The 16778-nt window shown below is 41.0% G+C and overlaps 2 protein-coding genes across 4 annotated transcripts in view; one reads left to right on the forward strand and one right to left on the reverse strand.

The window, feature by feature from the left end:
- LOC109473739 (enhancer of mRNA-decapping protein 4-like) overlaps nt 1-8099 on the reverse strand; it is a 73007-nt gene extending 64908 nt beyond the window's left edge. For 2 of the 3 annotated variants that reach the window (XM_019773739.1, XM_019773738.1), the window contains exons 1-9: nt 7783-8099; nt 6578-6755; nt 5938-6149; nt 5320-5500; nt 4651-4825; nt 4085-4192; nt 3629-3715; nt 2975-3087; nt 2357-2452 (exon numbers count right to left, since the gene is read on the reverse strand). In XM_019773739.1, coding sequence (XP_019629298.1) covers nt 2357-2452; nt 2975-3087; nt 3629-3715; nt 4085-4192; nt 4651-4825; nt 5320-5500; nt 5938-6149; nt 6578-6755; nt 7783-7885 — 1253 coding nt within the window. In that variant the 5' untranslated portion in view covers nt 7886-8099. The remainder of the gene's footprint in view (nt 1-2356; nt 2453-2974; nt 3088-3628; nt 3716-4084; nt 4193-4650; nt 4826-5319; nt 5501-5937; nt 6150-6577; nt 6756-7782) is intronic. The other variant, XM_019773740.1, reaches the window with a different exon arrangement.
- A 75-nt stretch (nt 8100-8174) lies between these two features.
- LOC109473740 (DNA repair-scaffolding protein-like) lies at nt 8175-16225 on the forward strand. The gene is made up of 21 exons (XM_019773742.1): nt 8175-8460; nt 8778-8881; nt 8996-9132; nt 9393-9838; nt 10112-10186; nt 10296-10498; nt 10709-10809; nt 10934-11132; nt 11283-11407; nt 11654-11883; nt 12103-12266; nt 12438-12599; nt 12767-12860; nt 13168-13368; nt 13669-13728; nt 13851-14043; nt 14196-14378; nt 14612-14699; nt 14904-15018; nt 15330-15383; nt 15675-16225. The coding sequence occupies exons 1-21, from the start codon at nt 8443-8445 to the stop codon at nt 15822-15824; spliced, it is 3102 nt and encodes a 1033-aa protein (XP_019629301.1). The 5' UTR covers nt 8175-8442; the 3' UTR covers nt 15825-16225.
- Nucleotides 16226-16778: the final 553 nt, after the last annotated feature.

Here is a 16778-nt window from a genome sequence, read left to right on the forward strand (position 1 = left end):
CAAAAGTCTTATATTTGCTGGAACTTGGTGATAATGTTGTACAAAAGTCACACTATGGGAGAAAACAATGGAACATTTTCATGCGGCTAATGAATCTGGTCGTTTTGTTGTAAATGTTTTTCTGTTTGGCGCTTGTTTAAAGCAATGTCTTTGTTGCTTGTTGTATATTGATTGTGTTCATGAGAAATGATTCTTGCTGTCAAAAAAGATATCAGTAGAAATAATTACAGTCGATGATAGCACCAAATGGTATCAAACATATTCATAATGACTTAGTCTTGGTACAACAAACATCACATCGAACTGCCCTCTTGGCAACCAAGGCAACTGAAGTCATCTTGGTAACCATGGAGATTCAGCAGCCATCTTGGTAACTATGGAGACTGGGCCAAGCTCTCTGCATTGTTGTGCATGAATGTGTATGTATCAAGTCAGTCCAAAAATGTGAGGAGTCAAAACTGTTCCAAATGGGCATGTGGTGAAGTTTAAGACTGTAAGTAATCATATGTGTTTACCAATACTTGAATAGCAAAGGAGTATAGGAGGTGTATCATTGGTCTTAGCATTGGTCACTTGTGGGAATGAAGATGGTGCCTAAAAACAAGGGTTTGATCTACGTTTTCTAAGTAAAGTGTGTTGCAGAACTTCCAGTATCTAGAATTTCCAGTAGTGTTCAATTTCTGTAAATAACATGCCTAAAAACAGAGAAACAACAAAACTTGTTAAGGATAGAAAATGCCAGACATAGAAGTCAGCCATAGGAGATAGCCACGTGATTATGGCAATACTTGATCTACCGTGTACCATAACTAATGTTATCATGTTGCCAAGATATATCTGTGACATCAAGGCAATCTATCATTGACATTATCACAAACAGCATGAACAATTTTAGACAGCCTTGTACATACACAGGATCACAAAGGTTACAATACTTAAGGCAGACCTCTCACACTGGCAATGCTAACTTGTCCACACTGTAATGCCTGTACTGTCAAGCCTTCCCAACACTTCTCTATGTAAATACATATAAGCAAGGAGCTTACTGGTTGTGATGATGCAGTTCTGTAAATAAATGTTGTGACTGTTTAAGGCTGACTACTGAAATTTATTGCTTGTAAGTTTCTGACTCTGCTACACACTCACAGTTACCAATACAAAAGAAAGACATATGGGGGGCACCTAGCAGCCTGTGTGAAAACTGCATCAGTAGCTAACAGAAGACCAAGAACTATTCAGTATGTACTGTGTATTGTAGTCTGGTGAATCAGATACATAGACAATACCACAACAAGACATCAACATGTTATCAGGGCAAACAAAAGTCTATACAAAAACTGTTGATTGCTGACTTCTAATCTGTGCCATACAAAGTCTTCCTGTTTAGGACTGTAACAGCCCCTTCTTTGCATAGTTAGTGGGCATAGATCCCTGACTTTGGGAACCATTTCAAAAAATGAACTATCGATGAGAGGCTATTATGGGAGTCAATATAAAAGCTTATGTTAAACAGAAAAACAAAAGAAGCTTTGATTGGGACCAAAACATAACAACCCAGGTCACCCTTGGTAAGCATGACTTCAAACTCTAGAACAATCAAATGTAAGCTGATGACTGATAAAATATTAATATCTATATAAAATGGGGATAATTCTTGCTACCACCAAGCATCTAGAGTGGGTGGGGTTCTTTGGTGTGCAGGCTAACTTGGTACTGTCCCTTTGATCATTATGCCTACAGTTATATGCATACAGCCAATGATAACTTCATCAAGTTCCATGCATATTTGCCAACCAGAAAGCCTGAAGGCAAATGACATAACATTGACTCAGGATAGCCTACTAGATTGACCGTGTGTAGTTATCTCTTTTGTCCTTCTACAATCTGAATGCCACCTACAACACAAGTACATCAGAAAGGCAATCCAGTGATACAAAAGTGACACCTAGCAACAAGAGGAAGAACTGCACTTACAAACCTATTACACTCTCACACTAGCACACCCGCACCACTTTTACACTCACATACTTGTCCCCCTTCAACACACCTATCCCACTTCCAACACATCTATGCCACCTCTAACACACTTGCCCCTCCTCTAACACACCTGTCCCACCTCTAACACACTTGCCCCACCTCTAACACACCTGTCCCACCTCTAACACACATGTCCCACCTCTAACACACCTGTCCCACCTCTAACACACCTATCCCACTTCCAACACACCTGTCCCACCTCTAACACACTTGCCCCTCCTCTAACACATCTGTCACACCTCCAACACACCTGTCCCTCCTCTAACACACTTGCCCCTGCTCTAACACACCTGTCCCACCTCTAGCACACCTGTCCTACCTGAGAGTCTGTAGACAGGTCCAGGACACAGTGCACCACACCTTCAGCTCACGGTTATAGTCTGCTCCTGTGATCAGGAAACGCCAGAACGGCATGCTGGAAAGGAGAGGCACAAGCTCAAAACATGGGTTCCACAATGTCCACCATAGAATTTGTGTCTTTTGCTGCTAACTGATTTACAGTTGACCTTAAGTTCAGTTATGCATGATTATTATATAAATTCTTGTAAACTCATTCCAACAGAATGATTATGTAAAAATATAGCCTTTTTCTCACTTCAGTTCAGGCCATGTAGTGTCTCCACAAGTTCCTGTCTCGCATGACCGAGGACAGTTCATTACCCTCTACACCTGTGTCCTCTTCGATCAACCTTCTTCAGAGTAAAAGAAGGGTGACCATGTCTAAAGTTTACCTTTGGTGCCCAGATGAGAACCTTTTTGCAGCACATATCTACCAGAACCTTACCAAAAACCTCAGAATGGATGATGATCTCTACATTCTTTTGTCTACATGTCAAGAGCACATTCAAAAAAAGGAGTTTGCACAGGTCTTGCCACAATTCTTTTTTCCATATTTTGACACCTTTTAAAACTAACGTCTAGTACAACAGACCCTTACTTGGGGTCAGCCAGTTTGTGGTTGTCCAGGAACAGGAGACAGCTGAGGGGCTGACCGCCGTGTGGCTGCCACTTGTGCAGGCATCGTGGGGGGTCATCACTCTCCAGATAGACCTGACAAAACAGGTTGATTATTAGATACAGCTTTGAATATTATACTACCATGAAAGTCACAATCATCCTACACACTTACTACTAACTGTAGTAAAACACACATTAATAATAACAAGCATATAGCTATGCAGTAAATAACTAAACTGTCTAGACACACACAGCTGCAAGCTTTGCTGCTTTTCTAACTTGATACATGTATCTATAAACAGACAAAAAAACATATTAAATAATTTGTACTGCTACAACTTATATTATAGTTAGGGCTATTGACTCCAGGGGCAGCCATCAAACTTTCTGTGCCCCTATTTTTCGTTTTGACTCCAACCTATTTACTATTTTGTTAGATATATTCACATAACATTTACAATTCACATTATTGTATCACAATTTTCAAAGTTAAATAGACCAATAGAGTGCCTGCAGTTGGCTACAGCAATTGGATAAGGAACATTTCAGCCAGGATTCTCAGAAACTGTGCAGATACTGACAGAAGGACAATCACTGCAACACAGCACATTAATTTGGTAGTAAAGGTATTTACATTCACCTGCCAGAACTTCACGCCTCCGTCCTGGCTGGCCGTGGCAAGGACAGCTCCGTCAGGAGACAGGGAGCAGTCAGCAATGGGCTACATGAAAAAGAGAGAAAAAACAGTTTCTTATGCCTGACATTGATAGGAAAAACACTTAACAGATAAGGTATCTTGTCACTACAAGTTTTGAAGGACATCCAAAGGTCTTAATAATAATTAGGTTAATGGTTAGGTTTAGAGAACTATGGTACTGACTGACTGATTAAATGAATGGATGGATGAAGTTTATTATTGTTTCTTGCAACTACATGCTGCCCAGCCCAAACGGGCTTATAAGACACCAAGAAAAGAAAACATCATAATACAAAATGGTAGAGTCGAACTACTTGTGATTTGTTAAGAGTAAAGTGTAACAAGAACAGCAAAAACATTGTTCTTCATGAGCAGAAGGACGTGGTTGCTCACCGACTTGCTGCTGCCCTCCACAGTGATGTACCCAGAGGTGACATCCTTCACCTGGATAGTGTCTGACCCAAACTGGGAGATCACCAGCTCCACATCCCACACTTCTGTCTGTAGGGGGAACACAAGAACAACTCCAGTAAATAACATACAGTGGGACAAAACATGAATTGGAACTGTAGAAGGATGACCTCAAGCATACTGAACTCATGGCATGTCCCCTTTAGTCACTGAAATTGTGCTAACAATTACTGGTAAACCGGGATATATGATTATTACAGAACTTCTTCCACAATTTTTAAGGGCTATTCTTGAAAGATATTGGAGACCTCTCTTCCAACTGATGACGCTTAAAGTTTTGGTCATTCATGTCTTGTCACAAAGTATGCAACCCAAAATACATCAAATTTGACCTGGTACAAGTAAAAGGGAAAATACAAATTTGATGGCATAGTGAAGTATCATTCATTAATGAATAAATTTCTTATGAAAATTAATTTCTCTATCTTTGAAACATTTTAGCCTTTATTTAGGATTTACTATTTATATTTGTGCTCCCATGTGCTCACATTCTCATCATGGGTAAGTGCTAGTATCCTGCCCCTCTCCTCAGCGCTGGAAGCCACAGAGGAAGCCGTGTCGCTGGCACTGCCGTCCTCAGGGATGTACGGACACCAAACCAGACGGTGGTTATTGCTCTGTGGAGTATTCTCAGGTCGCATCACTTGTAACTTTTTGCTGTATCTGAGAAAAGTGTCATTTAAGGAGGAAACCAATAAAAATGCTATTATTTGTAACTTTATGGCTGAAATAACAAGCTTTGTCAGAAAGGAGAGGAAAGTGACCTCAATCCAGTTTTAGCTCATTGAAGAGCTAATCTCCCACTGCTCGTGACAGAGAAGACAGACGCTATGTATATACATGTAGTATTTACAGGTTCACTGTACCCTGGCTTTTCCCGACAACAGTTGACCACAGCTTAATGTCCCATTCTAAGGAATGTGACCCATTCCAATAGCATCCATGTGGGGGAACAACAACAGCCAGGATTTGAAATCCTAACCTCTTGGTCCAGTGGCAGGGCTGCTAAACAATGGACTATGCATGCTACACACGCTACATCAGAAGAGAATCACCTAACAATAACCATTTGATGTATGAAAAATATATGCATACTTTATATTCAATGTTTTTTCTCATCAAAGGACACACTTCTTGAAATGCAACAGAAAAGATACTGAATCTTCTTGTTCTCGTCATAGATCTGCCAGATGAAGAGGTTTCCCAGCTGGTCTGTACAGGCCAGGAGAGAGGAGCCGAGGTGAGCAAACCCCAGGTCTGTCACACTTCCCACAAACCCCTTCAGCAGGGTCCGCTCTGCTGTCTGTCTGTTGATCACTCGCACTACATGTGACTTGCCTGGAACAAACATACAGGTTACAATCAATACTCAAAATCTCTCCTTTTGTATGCTGCTTTATGTACTAGTACAGGTTGTGTACAGGTCTGACATATAACCATGCAAGAAGTATTACTGTAATAACCATGTTAGATAGTATTTTAACAATTGATTCACACATTCAAAAAGATGAAAACTTGGCAGCTTTGGGTACGTAATAAACATTCGGCATACATGTGCACAATCAGAAGTATAAGTTCATAAAACATAAATACAGACAATTGATGAAGACAGTATGGTGATGCACGAATGCAGATGTACTATTGATAAAGCTATCCATTTCATGATAAAAGTTTGCAGGCTGTCACACCTAAGCAACAAGGAGCCTAACTTTTTGCATTTTTGGATTCAACGTTGTTTATAATCATATATATTATAAAGCAACATTTCAGGCTACCTTTCAGTGCATATGCGATGTAAGTGTTGTTGATGGCGACCAGACTGCCCATGTAGTACTTGTGCTCCCAGTCATAGTTGGCTACCGGGATGACCTTGACTCTGCTGCTGCCGCTGGTGCTGCTGGTTCCATCAGGTGGGCTGCTGCTCAGGATGTCCACCTCACGCCCGTATATGGGCACACAGCCCAGCATATCATCACCTTGGAGGAGTCTGCAGGTGGCAAAAACTCAGATTATTAATCAAGTTGGAATTGGAGCCATAATGACTGAAGTAATAATTACTGGTCTTTGATACAGAAAATGAGATGGCAACCTGGCATGATTTTGGGTTGGGTTAGAATCAAGCTTGGCCAAGGCTCATCTTGACTGGGAAAATCGGGAAAACGAGTGAAAAGGCCAATGACAAACAGTCACTACATTGAGACAAAACCTTGAAAATCAACTTTGAACTCTTCACACATATGGAACTGTTCTTCTTTGAATATTGAACATTTCATGTCTTATTATTTTTGTCAACCTTGAACTGTACTTTTCTTTTGTGCAATATTATATCCTACCCTACATGCTAGACTGACAGAGAAATAAAGAGAAAGGAAGAGACAGAAAAATCTAACTGAAGTGTTAGTAGTAATGTCTCACATTTGCTGCCTGTCTTCAGTGAGTTGTTCTGCCTCCTGAGCGGCATCAGTCTCCTCCTCCCCAGGTTTGTCAGGTTCCTCCTCCCCTCCTCCTCCACTCGCCTTGCTGCTGCCTTCTCCCATCTCTACAGCCCCGTTCTGGGAGGTCATACTACGAGCACTGCCCGACAAGGAGGAATCTGTAATAAAACAAAACAAACTTACTCTGTACATGGTCTACAACAACGTCAAGTTATTATGTCTGAACATGTCTTCATCTACAACTGTACACAGGAAGATGTGTAAGACTAAGACTGGAGTTCAAGCGACACTAATAACTGATCCATTCGAATGGGTCTGGACCTTTTGGAGTAGTCATTAGCGTGCTGGTGTCGGAAGCTGGCTGCCCGGCTTTGGCGTGGGTTTGGTTCCCGGTCTTCTGGGAGTCATGGGTTTTCCTGTTTCTACTCACTCCTATTTGTTTCACAACTATTCTGTTAATTATTCTAATGCTATTCTAACAGGATACATGTATGTATTTTCACAGAGCACTCATTGACTACATCCCTATTAATGCATGCCATGGCATATGAATGTGCATGCCAAACTAATATACAACCTCTTCACCAGAATGTACAACTTCTCCACTCAACAGTGTGAAAATATAACCAGGGACTGGGCGTGGAGTCGTGGACACAATGCCACATGCAAATCAATTGTTAGAAGTTTATGTGCGTGTAATAGCCATTACTTCCACCACTTTTCTGGATTCAAAACAATTGGAATTGTGTGCATCTTATGACACCAGACCACACTTCAAGGTTTCAATGCACCTCTAGATGTCTCAGGTAACTTCTGCAATTGTCATGCAACAGTCTGATCCTGTTGTTATGCTGATTATGTCATTGTTAAATACGTCATTGTCGTATCATAATAAGTAGCATTGTTTCTTTGTCACTACAATAATGCACTAGTCTCATTGCTTACCAGGGTAGTACACATTTATAAATAAATTACTGTAAGTTCAACGATTTGCATTTTCCATAATTTTCGGTTTTGAAAGCGTGGGTCTTGTCCTGCATGCATCAAAATTATGCATGAAAGTTCCCTCACCCCCCACCCCAACACAAAGTATCAAAATTTTGCACTGCGACATTATCGACTTAAACTACGACAGCAAGCGATTCTTCGGGTATTCTGTAACGACCATAAGAAACAAACTCTTACCGGAGTCCCTCGTCCTCCCCACGTTCAGGATATCTTTCAAAAGCTGCGTCGCCTCCGCCGTGGAAAGACTTGAGGGAGTGCTGCTACTTTCACCACCGTCCATGACACCTCACCCGCAAGTTTATCCTATCCCTCTGCCCGGTAGGCTAAGGGGGGATCTTAAAGGGAACTAGGTTGGTAAGAACAACGCCAAACGACTGTCGTCTGGCGAAACGCTACAGGATGATGCAGCGAAACTTTGGTTATTGTGTTGGAAATCGACAGGGACTTTCCTTTTCACTCTCGTCTGGGACCACAGCGCGCGCAGGGTCAGCACGCACACACCGCAGCTAAACATCAATAACCCTCACAGACAGTTCCGGAAGAATGTGGCTCAGATTTTCTCACTATATGGAAGCAGCATTTTCTGGTATCATAACTAGTATGATTTGGCGTGTGTCAGAATGGAAACACGGTGTTAACCTCGCAAAATCAAATGCTCTCAACATTTGTGTTTCTCGGCGGTTTTTCAGTGACCTTTGACACAACAAAATGGCGGCACTCTTGAAAAATGAAAAGTTTCTCAGAGTATCAAACTCGATTGTTTCTTCCACAAGTTGCAAGCGATGGGGCAAAGTAATACACCAGGCATCATAAGAACAAGACAGACAAGACAGAAAAATGTTTAAGAAGAGAAAGGTTTGTTGTCCCTTCCGATGCTTGCTATGAGACTCACTGATCATGACTTTGGTGCACCTGGAACTTTTGGATAGATCAAGGAGGCTCCTAGTAAATAGACCTCCTTCGTAAGATTCGCCATAGACCCAATACCAGGAAGTTCTTATGATTTAAAACTACATGTACATTGTAGCCTTTCATTCATTCATTGAGTTTATTCATCCTTTTATTATACTGCACAGTGTTCTCACATGGATTACTTGATTACTAACGTTAATGGCTTATCAAAAACTTGATATATGATCATGATGAATGCTTCTCTTCATGATCTTATTCAGAATCCATCCTCTGACAAGAGTTTCCCGTCATTTGAGTCTTTCCATGAGGGGAGCCATGGGAAGGCCAGACCGGGAGGTTTTAGATCAGCTCCTTCTACCAAGAGGTGATCATACTAATCTATTACACTTTGTGCTTGATTGTCATACTGTTGTATATAAGATGTTGCATTAGTGTAAGTTGTTGGTACACGTAACACCGATCTTAATCATTACGATAGGCTTCACAAGGAGTGGTCCAAAGCTGGAGAGGGATTTGCAGGTTTCAGTCTCGATCCCGACACATATGACAGAGCCCACAGCAGCAGGAAACGGCCAAGAGTGGGATCTCAGGAACAGCCAGGCACCTCCAGTCAAGGTTAACAAGATTTTCCATCTGGTTTATTGTGAAAAGCAAGTTGATTCAAGCTAAATTAACAAGTGACAGGAGGCTAACTATCTTAGTCTTTGTAAATGGATAAGTACATGTACAAGTAATCTTTGACTTTTATTTAATTTCTTTTACCACAATCAGTATTCAAATACTCAATACATGCACTCATACAGGGAATGCAATGAGGAGTCTGGTCAACTGTTTGTATGTTCCTTGTACATGTATTTGATTTTTTGTTGTTTCAGAAAGAAATGAAGATACCTTTGAGGATATTCCCATTGAGTGGAGTGAAAGTGAGGATGAGCAAGAAGCTGACAGCTTATCAGACATTATTCCACTTTCTCCTGTGCAATCAACATCACGGGAAGAAGACAACATCATCAGCAGCTCTGACCAATCAGATGCAGGCTTACCAGCACAGCCCCGGATCAGCCAATTGGCATCCAGTACACATCAGAGCCAATCAGAATCTACACCTCCTATTTCTGAACTATCAGAAAGCACCTCACCAAGTGTTAATGCTAGTCCAAGAAACTCAACAAGTATGGCAAGACATACCATTCCTAAAGTGCAAGGAGATTCAAGAAGCAAGCAGTTTTCACATCTGAGCAGAATTCCACAATCTTGTGCAAAGGTTCAGAGTTCTGTGATACAGAAGCTGCTGTTACAGAAACCTAAAGTAACAGCAGAGGTGAGCTATTCTATTTACATGTACAGTACATGTAAATTTGACAATATTTCTCCTATGCTCATTGATAAAAGCTGAATAAACTATATAGATATATCAGACATTTTAGGCATTTAGTTTTTTTGTAATCATGCATTCATGGACAATACACTCTTTTTTTAGAATCACGGGTTAGTCACTAAGTCATAACTTAGGCCATGTTTGAGGAAATGTCATGCTGGTCTTGTTGTTTGATTGTGATACTTGATTGACATTCATTGCTTTGATGGAACACAGGATGTAGGGATCTCAGACTATGAATCTGCAAGTTCTGATGAGGCAGATGGAGGCAAGGCTGCATCACCCTTGGAGGTAAGCATGAGGGAAAACATTCTCAGATTACACCTTAGTTACAGTTCTCTTTTACAGATGTTGTATTTATTAGATTTCCTCTCTAACCATTAACTGTGTTCCATTTTAGGCAGCCACAGGTTCATCTGTGTCCATCTCAACCCCTGATCCCTCCCCAGCCAATCCCAGTGCTGCTAACAAGGGCACACCAAAGACAGGCTCTGATTGGCTGAAGAAGGTCCAATGGCAAATCAGCTCACCCAAAGAAGGAGACAATGAGGAGGAGCCTAGAGGACCGTTAGACTCGACCAGGAAAGGCAAGAAGTTTGTCAGGTAGGAGGATGCAAACCTTGATTTGAAATCTGTCCCAGGCCAGGGAGGTAAATTCTGACGGGTTATACCTGCAGCCTAGCTATTAATACTACTATAGAAAGGTGTCAATGGTACAAGTTATCCTCATTAATTTGCTATTCTTTTCTGCAGGTAAAGGTTAATGACATGACATTATTGAAGATTTGATCAGTGTATTATGTCTATTTTTAGGGGAGGGTTAGCAGAACAGCTGCAGAGACTACAGTCCAGAGAGCGTGCCTCCATTACCTTCTGGAACCACAAGGTCGCCAACTCTACATTTGACCCCTCAGGTAAGATGCTACATACTGGTAGAACATTATTCCAGCCTGGCTTTTTGCCTTTTTGAAAAGAAGAATTGTGTGGAACAATATGAAACATTTTCACATCAACTGGTCAACTTTTTCCCTTTGGTAGATCAAAAGACATGTCTGATGGTGAAGGTGCTAAGCTCGTGTGTGGAATGCAGTGTGCACATCACCAAGTGTAAAACCCTGTCTGGCCACACTCTGCTGGGCGATGCACAGTCTCCATATGTGAGTGTCCTGTTCAACAAACAGACAGCTGAACAACTTGGGCTGGAGCCGGGAAACACTGTGGCTATATATCCACCCTGGTAGGGGAAGCTTTAATGTTTTGAAGTACAGATTATAGAGATATTGTGGAGTAATGATATGTCTAAAGAAATATTTTTTATTACCAGTAACAGTTTTCAGTTACATCGAATAAGATGTACAGTCATGTAACATGTCATTGTCCTTCACAGGCAGAAGCTGAGTATTCCTGGGCAGAACTATCCATTTCTGCTGTGTACGTACTATTGTCAGACTGTCACAGAAGGCACCATAGAGGGTCAGGAGAACCTGGAAGTTGAACAGCGTGAGATTAGAGGTGGATATTTTTAACCTTATCAAACTCTGGTAATTTATCTTGCATGTATGGCCTAGGGCATTTGGGTGTCCTTAGAAAGCATAGATTCTAGGTTTTGGTAACTTCCATTTATTTCAACAGTTGCCATTTTGCATTGTGTAAACTTTTGCAGCTAAAGATGGAATGGAATATTGTCTAGTTTCAGAGTTGTTTTTGAACAATCCTGTTGGAATATCCAGTTGATGATCCCTTACAATGTTCTCACAGGCCCAGCCCCCAGTCTGGTCACCAACTTGTCCCCACAGAAAGTCCAGTCTGTTCACTCCATGTTGACCTCGACCAGGAAGTCCCTCAGGCCTTCCAATCTCTTCCCTGGCACCTCCTCAGAGGGAGAGGCCAGTACAGCAGTTGATGAGGACAGTGCAGCAGGAAAGAACAGGCTGTACCCTGTAAGAACTGGTCAGGACCGGCAGCCACCAGTCCGATCCTTCCTTGAGGTACTCACAACTTACGTATACAGAATTACCATTGTTCTACTAGAACATAGTTACACTCACAGTGGTACATACAACAAGCAATGATATTTCCTGGCAACTATTGCACAGAGACTGCACACACATGGATTATTATAAACATTGATCCATTATTGGATAGTTTCCTTGCTGATACAATTCCTCTATAATTATGTATTTCCCTGATGAATTTTTTTTCTAAAGGCAATTGAGGGGCTGGCAGGTAGAGCATCAGCAGGCTTACATGTGGTGGCCACTGTACAGAGAGTATGGTGCCAGAGTCATCAAGCTACCCTGGGACAACAGGCACTGCTACTGAGGGCAGCCAGGTCGCAGACATCAGCAGTCGAGCCCACATCAGAACACAGGTAGATATAGATGTACATTGTAGAGCTGAGTGGATTACATGTAATACTTCCATTAGATAAAAAATAACCCACTACAATTAGAAGCAACAAGATCTGCTATAACTGCAATAAATGATAAGATTGTATAATTCTGTACAAACATTGATCGCAGGTCCTTCTTACCCTCTTTAGGTGGCACTTGCTGTTAGAAGATGGCCATGGGGTGTTCTGTGAGCTGCAGGTGCCGAACGTTCTACTGCAGGAGGAGGGGTGGGCAGCATGCTTACATGGAGGGGAGGGGAAGGAATGGGTGTTCTCTGGGCTCAGAGTCACTCATCGTGCCAACAGGGGTCGGTAAGTTTCCTTTCTATGGTCAAAAATTTATGGTCATTTAGGTACAGTATTTAACATTAGGCAAGACAGTCAGAATAGACATTTTGCTACTTGTCATTACAAGCAGTTTGGTAAACACTTGGGGCATTTAAAGTGGTTTTTACAGACACTTTGTCTCCCTTCCTCAGAATGCCTACCTTGTTCAGCCTGATTGACTCAGTGTGGTCTGACAGTACAGCCAGGGAGTCCTGGGCTTCTCAACAGGACAGTGAACAATCCGAGGTATGTTGTGCAGGCATTAGGGTTAGTGTAACCCTAAATTAGAGTTAGCGTAACCCAAAATTAGGGTTTAGGTTTAGGGATAGAGAAGGGTAAGAAAGACAGAGAAAGGTTATGGAAACAGAACAGAGGGGAATAGGATGTTATAAGAGTAGTTGAGATGCGTATGGAAAAGACAGATATGCATAGGATATGTTTTAACATACCAGAGCACTAGTGTAGTGGTGTACAGTGTTGCAGTAATGTATGCTTTGGGTGCTGTTACCGTTACATCACATTCCTGTACATTTTTTTTTCCACCTCTCCGTAGAATACATATGTGGGCATCCCAACCTGCCTACCCCCAAGCTTCTGTTACCTGGTGTCGGCCAGGTCAGGTGAGAGCAGAGTGGAGCCCTCTACAGACAACCTCACCGGCAGTTTGAGGGACAAGAGTGAGAAATTAGAAGACAGTTCTGTCTCTCCTGTATACAAATCTCCACAGGTTGTAACACTCGCAGACAGTGAGGAGGTGAGAATAGGGTTTACTTTAATCACCAGTGTGTTGCAAAACATTCAGGTTGTGCTGTGGTAACTTGAAAGTTCATAATATTTCGACTAAAAATGTTGTACCAATAATTCTAGTTTTTCTGTCATGCAAATTCTTGTAACGTCTTGATGACTATATTGCTTGGTTATGATAGTGTTTTACATCATTTGATTTCTTGAAGGAAATGTGCTAATACTAGTAATAGCCTAGGCTGTATCATTGATATACAATCAATCATGTATCATGTACAGGATCCAAATACTGTCTCTTTGTCTTTCCCAGACTGCAGCAGACTCAGCCAGGATCAGCCTCTATGTTAAACTGAGATTTTGGAGATCACAGGTAAAGATTGCTGGTCCTTGTATGATCATGGCAGATACTAGTACTTGTAATTTGCTGTCATCATGAGGCACTATTTATATAGGCTCATATAATCATACAGTATTTATAAATGTATTTCATAGCCATCTGAAGACACCAGTTCCACAAGGGAGACAGGACATGTTCTATTTGTTTGGGATGGCTCAACGACAGACTCCTCCCAACCATATTCCAAAATAACAGTACGGCAGTCATGTGTCATCCCAGAACAAGTCTTAGACTTGATGAAGCAGCCTGGTGCCAACTTGTTTTTGAAGGATCTACTTTGGGAAAGAGGTTAGTATTGTTTTGAATTTCAAATCCTAATGTTATTGTCACTGGTCATGTTCATTTTGAATATTAGAAGTCATGCAGATTGAACAACTTTTGTGGTGAAAGCAGCTGAAATTTTCATTTGCAAAATGCATGTGTGTTTTTTTTGTCCACAGGTCGAGTGTTAACTGCAGATGTTTGCAGTGTTCTACACCAAGCCTGTCCAGAGGGTGTTGTTACAGAGTGGTGGCAGCAGGTCACCCCTCCAGACGTGTGGAACAGTCTGACTGCAGCTGGGACACCTGGCCTGCAAGTCATCACCTCCTCTACCATCCTCCACAGTCTGGTACAGGTGCAAGGTAGTATAATATGTTATATCATATTTATGTCGTGTGCTGTGCTTGACTTGTGTAGATTTTTTATTTCATCGAGTATTCTGTTTTGATTATTCTTATTCATCATGTCCTATGTGTAAAGTACCTTTGTAACAGGCTGTGATAACTACTGACAACGACTGCACCACATCTCATTAATTTAACACAGGGTTGAAATAATGCCATGAATTCCTTTTTGTTGTTGATGTACCATCCAGGTCAGGTACTGAGTGTGGATGAAGACACAGCATTCTCATGGCCAGAGTGTGACACCTGTGGTAACAACAAACTCATCGAACAAGAAAGGTAAAGATGCAGGTTTACTTTAACCACAACTGAAATTCCTATACCATTTGTAGTAGAAGAATGGTTTATTTTTCATAAATGATGTCCTGGTTGCACCCCTAGGGCCGAATTGTCAGGCATTCACATTACTTGTGGTGTTTTAAAACAGTCATACATTATCTGAACATAGCTGTGTCAAAGTTAAATTTGCCTCTCTTTCAACAGCTCACTACAGTGTCCAAGCTGTGACAAGACTGTGACTGAACCACTGACCAGAATGAGCCTTGAGGTGTACGTGGACTGTCCATCCCTCGAAAAGTCTGGTATTGTCAAAATTAAAGTATGTATATATTGGCCCAATAGCAGCTTTTATATGTTGCTAGATGATGTTGACAAAGGAAATGTGCTTGCCATTAATTATTGAGAACTGTAACTAGTATGTGTGATACTGTAGAAAAGGCTGTTTTTTTCTTTTCTCATCATCACACCAACAGTCTCTCTACTTGTGCCAAATGTCATTGTACACCTATACTTAAAAGTGTTTTTACATGAAGGTGAAGTGTGCACCTTGATGTTAAGAGATGGGACTTATCACAGTGTCTTCTGTGACCATTATTTGATGATAATGTTTACTGCTTTCCTTTTTGTCAGCTGTTACAGGATAGTATTCAGCAGCTTCTGTCAAATCAACAGGCTGATGATGAGGTAACATCACTATATATACACTATAGTTGAGACATTATTTGCATATTATGCAAAACACTCATTGCAGTTATGTTCTGTGCTCAAACAACCCATCTGAATGATTGCCGAATTACCTAAATGCCATTGTAGTAGTTAGTGCTAATGTGGTTTCAAAACGGTCTCATTTCCAGTTGGTGCAAGGAGCTGAAAATCAAGTTGATTTTTATCCTCTTTGGTTAGTGACATGCCAGCTTCTTAAGATTTCGCCTGGCTTCTCCTTAAACTGAAAACTGTTCCTTTTCTACCCTGCAGGGTTATGAGTTGCAGGCAGTGTTGGGGCAGGAGCTGAGGTCTGTGGACGGGTACCTGGCATCTATCAGTAGGGACCCGGCAGGGGAGAGGGTCCTCATGGTAGAGGAAATACCACAGCTACAGGATGTAGAAATGACTGCTGAATCGTGAACATGTTATGGTGACTGTGCACTTGACTCCAGGAAACTTATGAATTTGTTTCTCCATAATTTGGGGCTGCTGGTAGCTGCAGAAGTTGCCATAATAGACATAGTAATGACAAGTAGTTGACTTCACTTACATTTGACATTTTATAATAACTGTACCTGTAAATACTTAGGTACTTATTTCAGATGCAGTTATAGCCCGGCTTACATTGTGTATTGTTAGCTGTGGCAAAGAATAATTTTTAGTGAGAAACTGAAGTCTAGATTTCAGCAGTGAAGTGTTTTTATTAATGTCATGTTTTTTGTTATAGCCATCTTGCAATGCTTCAAACTTCAGAGATATATCAGTCAAATATGAGTGTAGCCTTGGAGAAAATTATTGCCTCCTTATTGGTGTCAATTGGAAACAAAAATGTCTAAAAGTTTGTGAATATAGTACATGATACATGTAAACGTACTAGTCATTACATCCAGAATTGTCAATGGTGACATGTTTTTCTTGTAAGACTGGTATTAAAAGTTGTTTCTTATGAACATATTGATGTCATTTGTGATGATTAAAATTATAGAAATACTTTGTATAGCAGTAGCAGTGGGTCGACCTAATTTCTGATGAAAAATCAAAATAGGTATTTTGCAAGCAGATATTTCCTCCTATGAATGGTTGTGCCATTTTCATCTAGAAAGTTCTGCACATCTAGAGGGAGAAGTACATGTATTTACACAATTACTGTAGACCACAGGCTAGATAAATACTGAAGCACAAAGATCAGAACTAATGACACTGTGATATTGATCTGTATTTTATTAAGCTTCATGGCCATAAGCATGCTATGTAACTTGAACAAAAGAAAAGCTTACACTTCAAGACTTGTGTTGGACAAACTGACATTAGTCTTAATTTTGGAACCAAAGGGGCAATGTATATGCTGCTTTAAACCTTCTTCATCAGTTTAGG

The sequence above is a fragment of the Branchiostoma belcheri genome, unplaced genomic scaffold (assembly GCF_001625305.1).
Source record: "Branchiostoma belcheri isolate BF01 breed outbred unplaced genomic scaffold, Haploidv18h27 scaffold3, whole genome shotgun sequence".
NCBI lineage: Eukaryota > Metazoa > Chordata > Leptocardii > Amphioxiformes > Branchiostomatidae > Branchiostoma > Branchiostoma belcheri.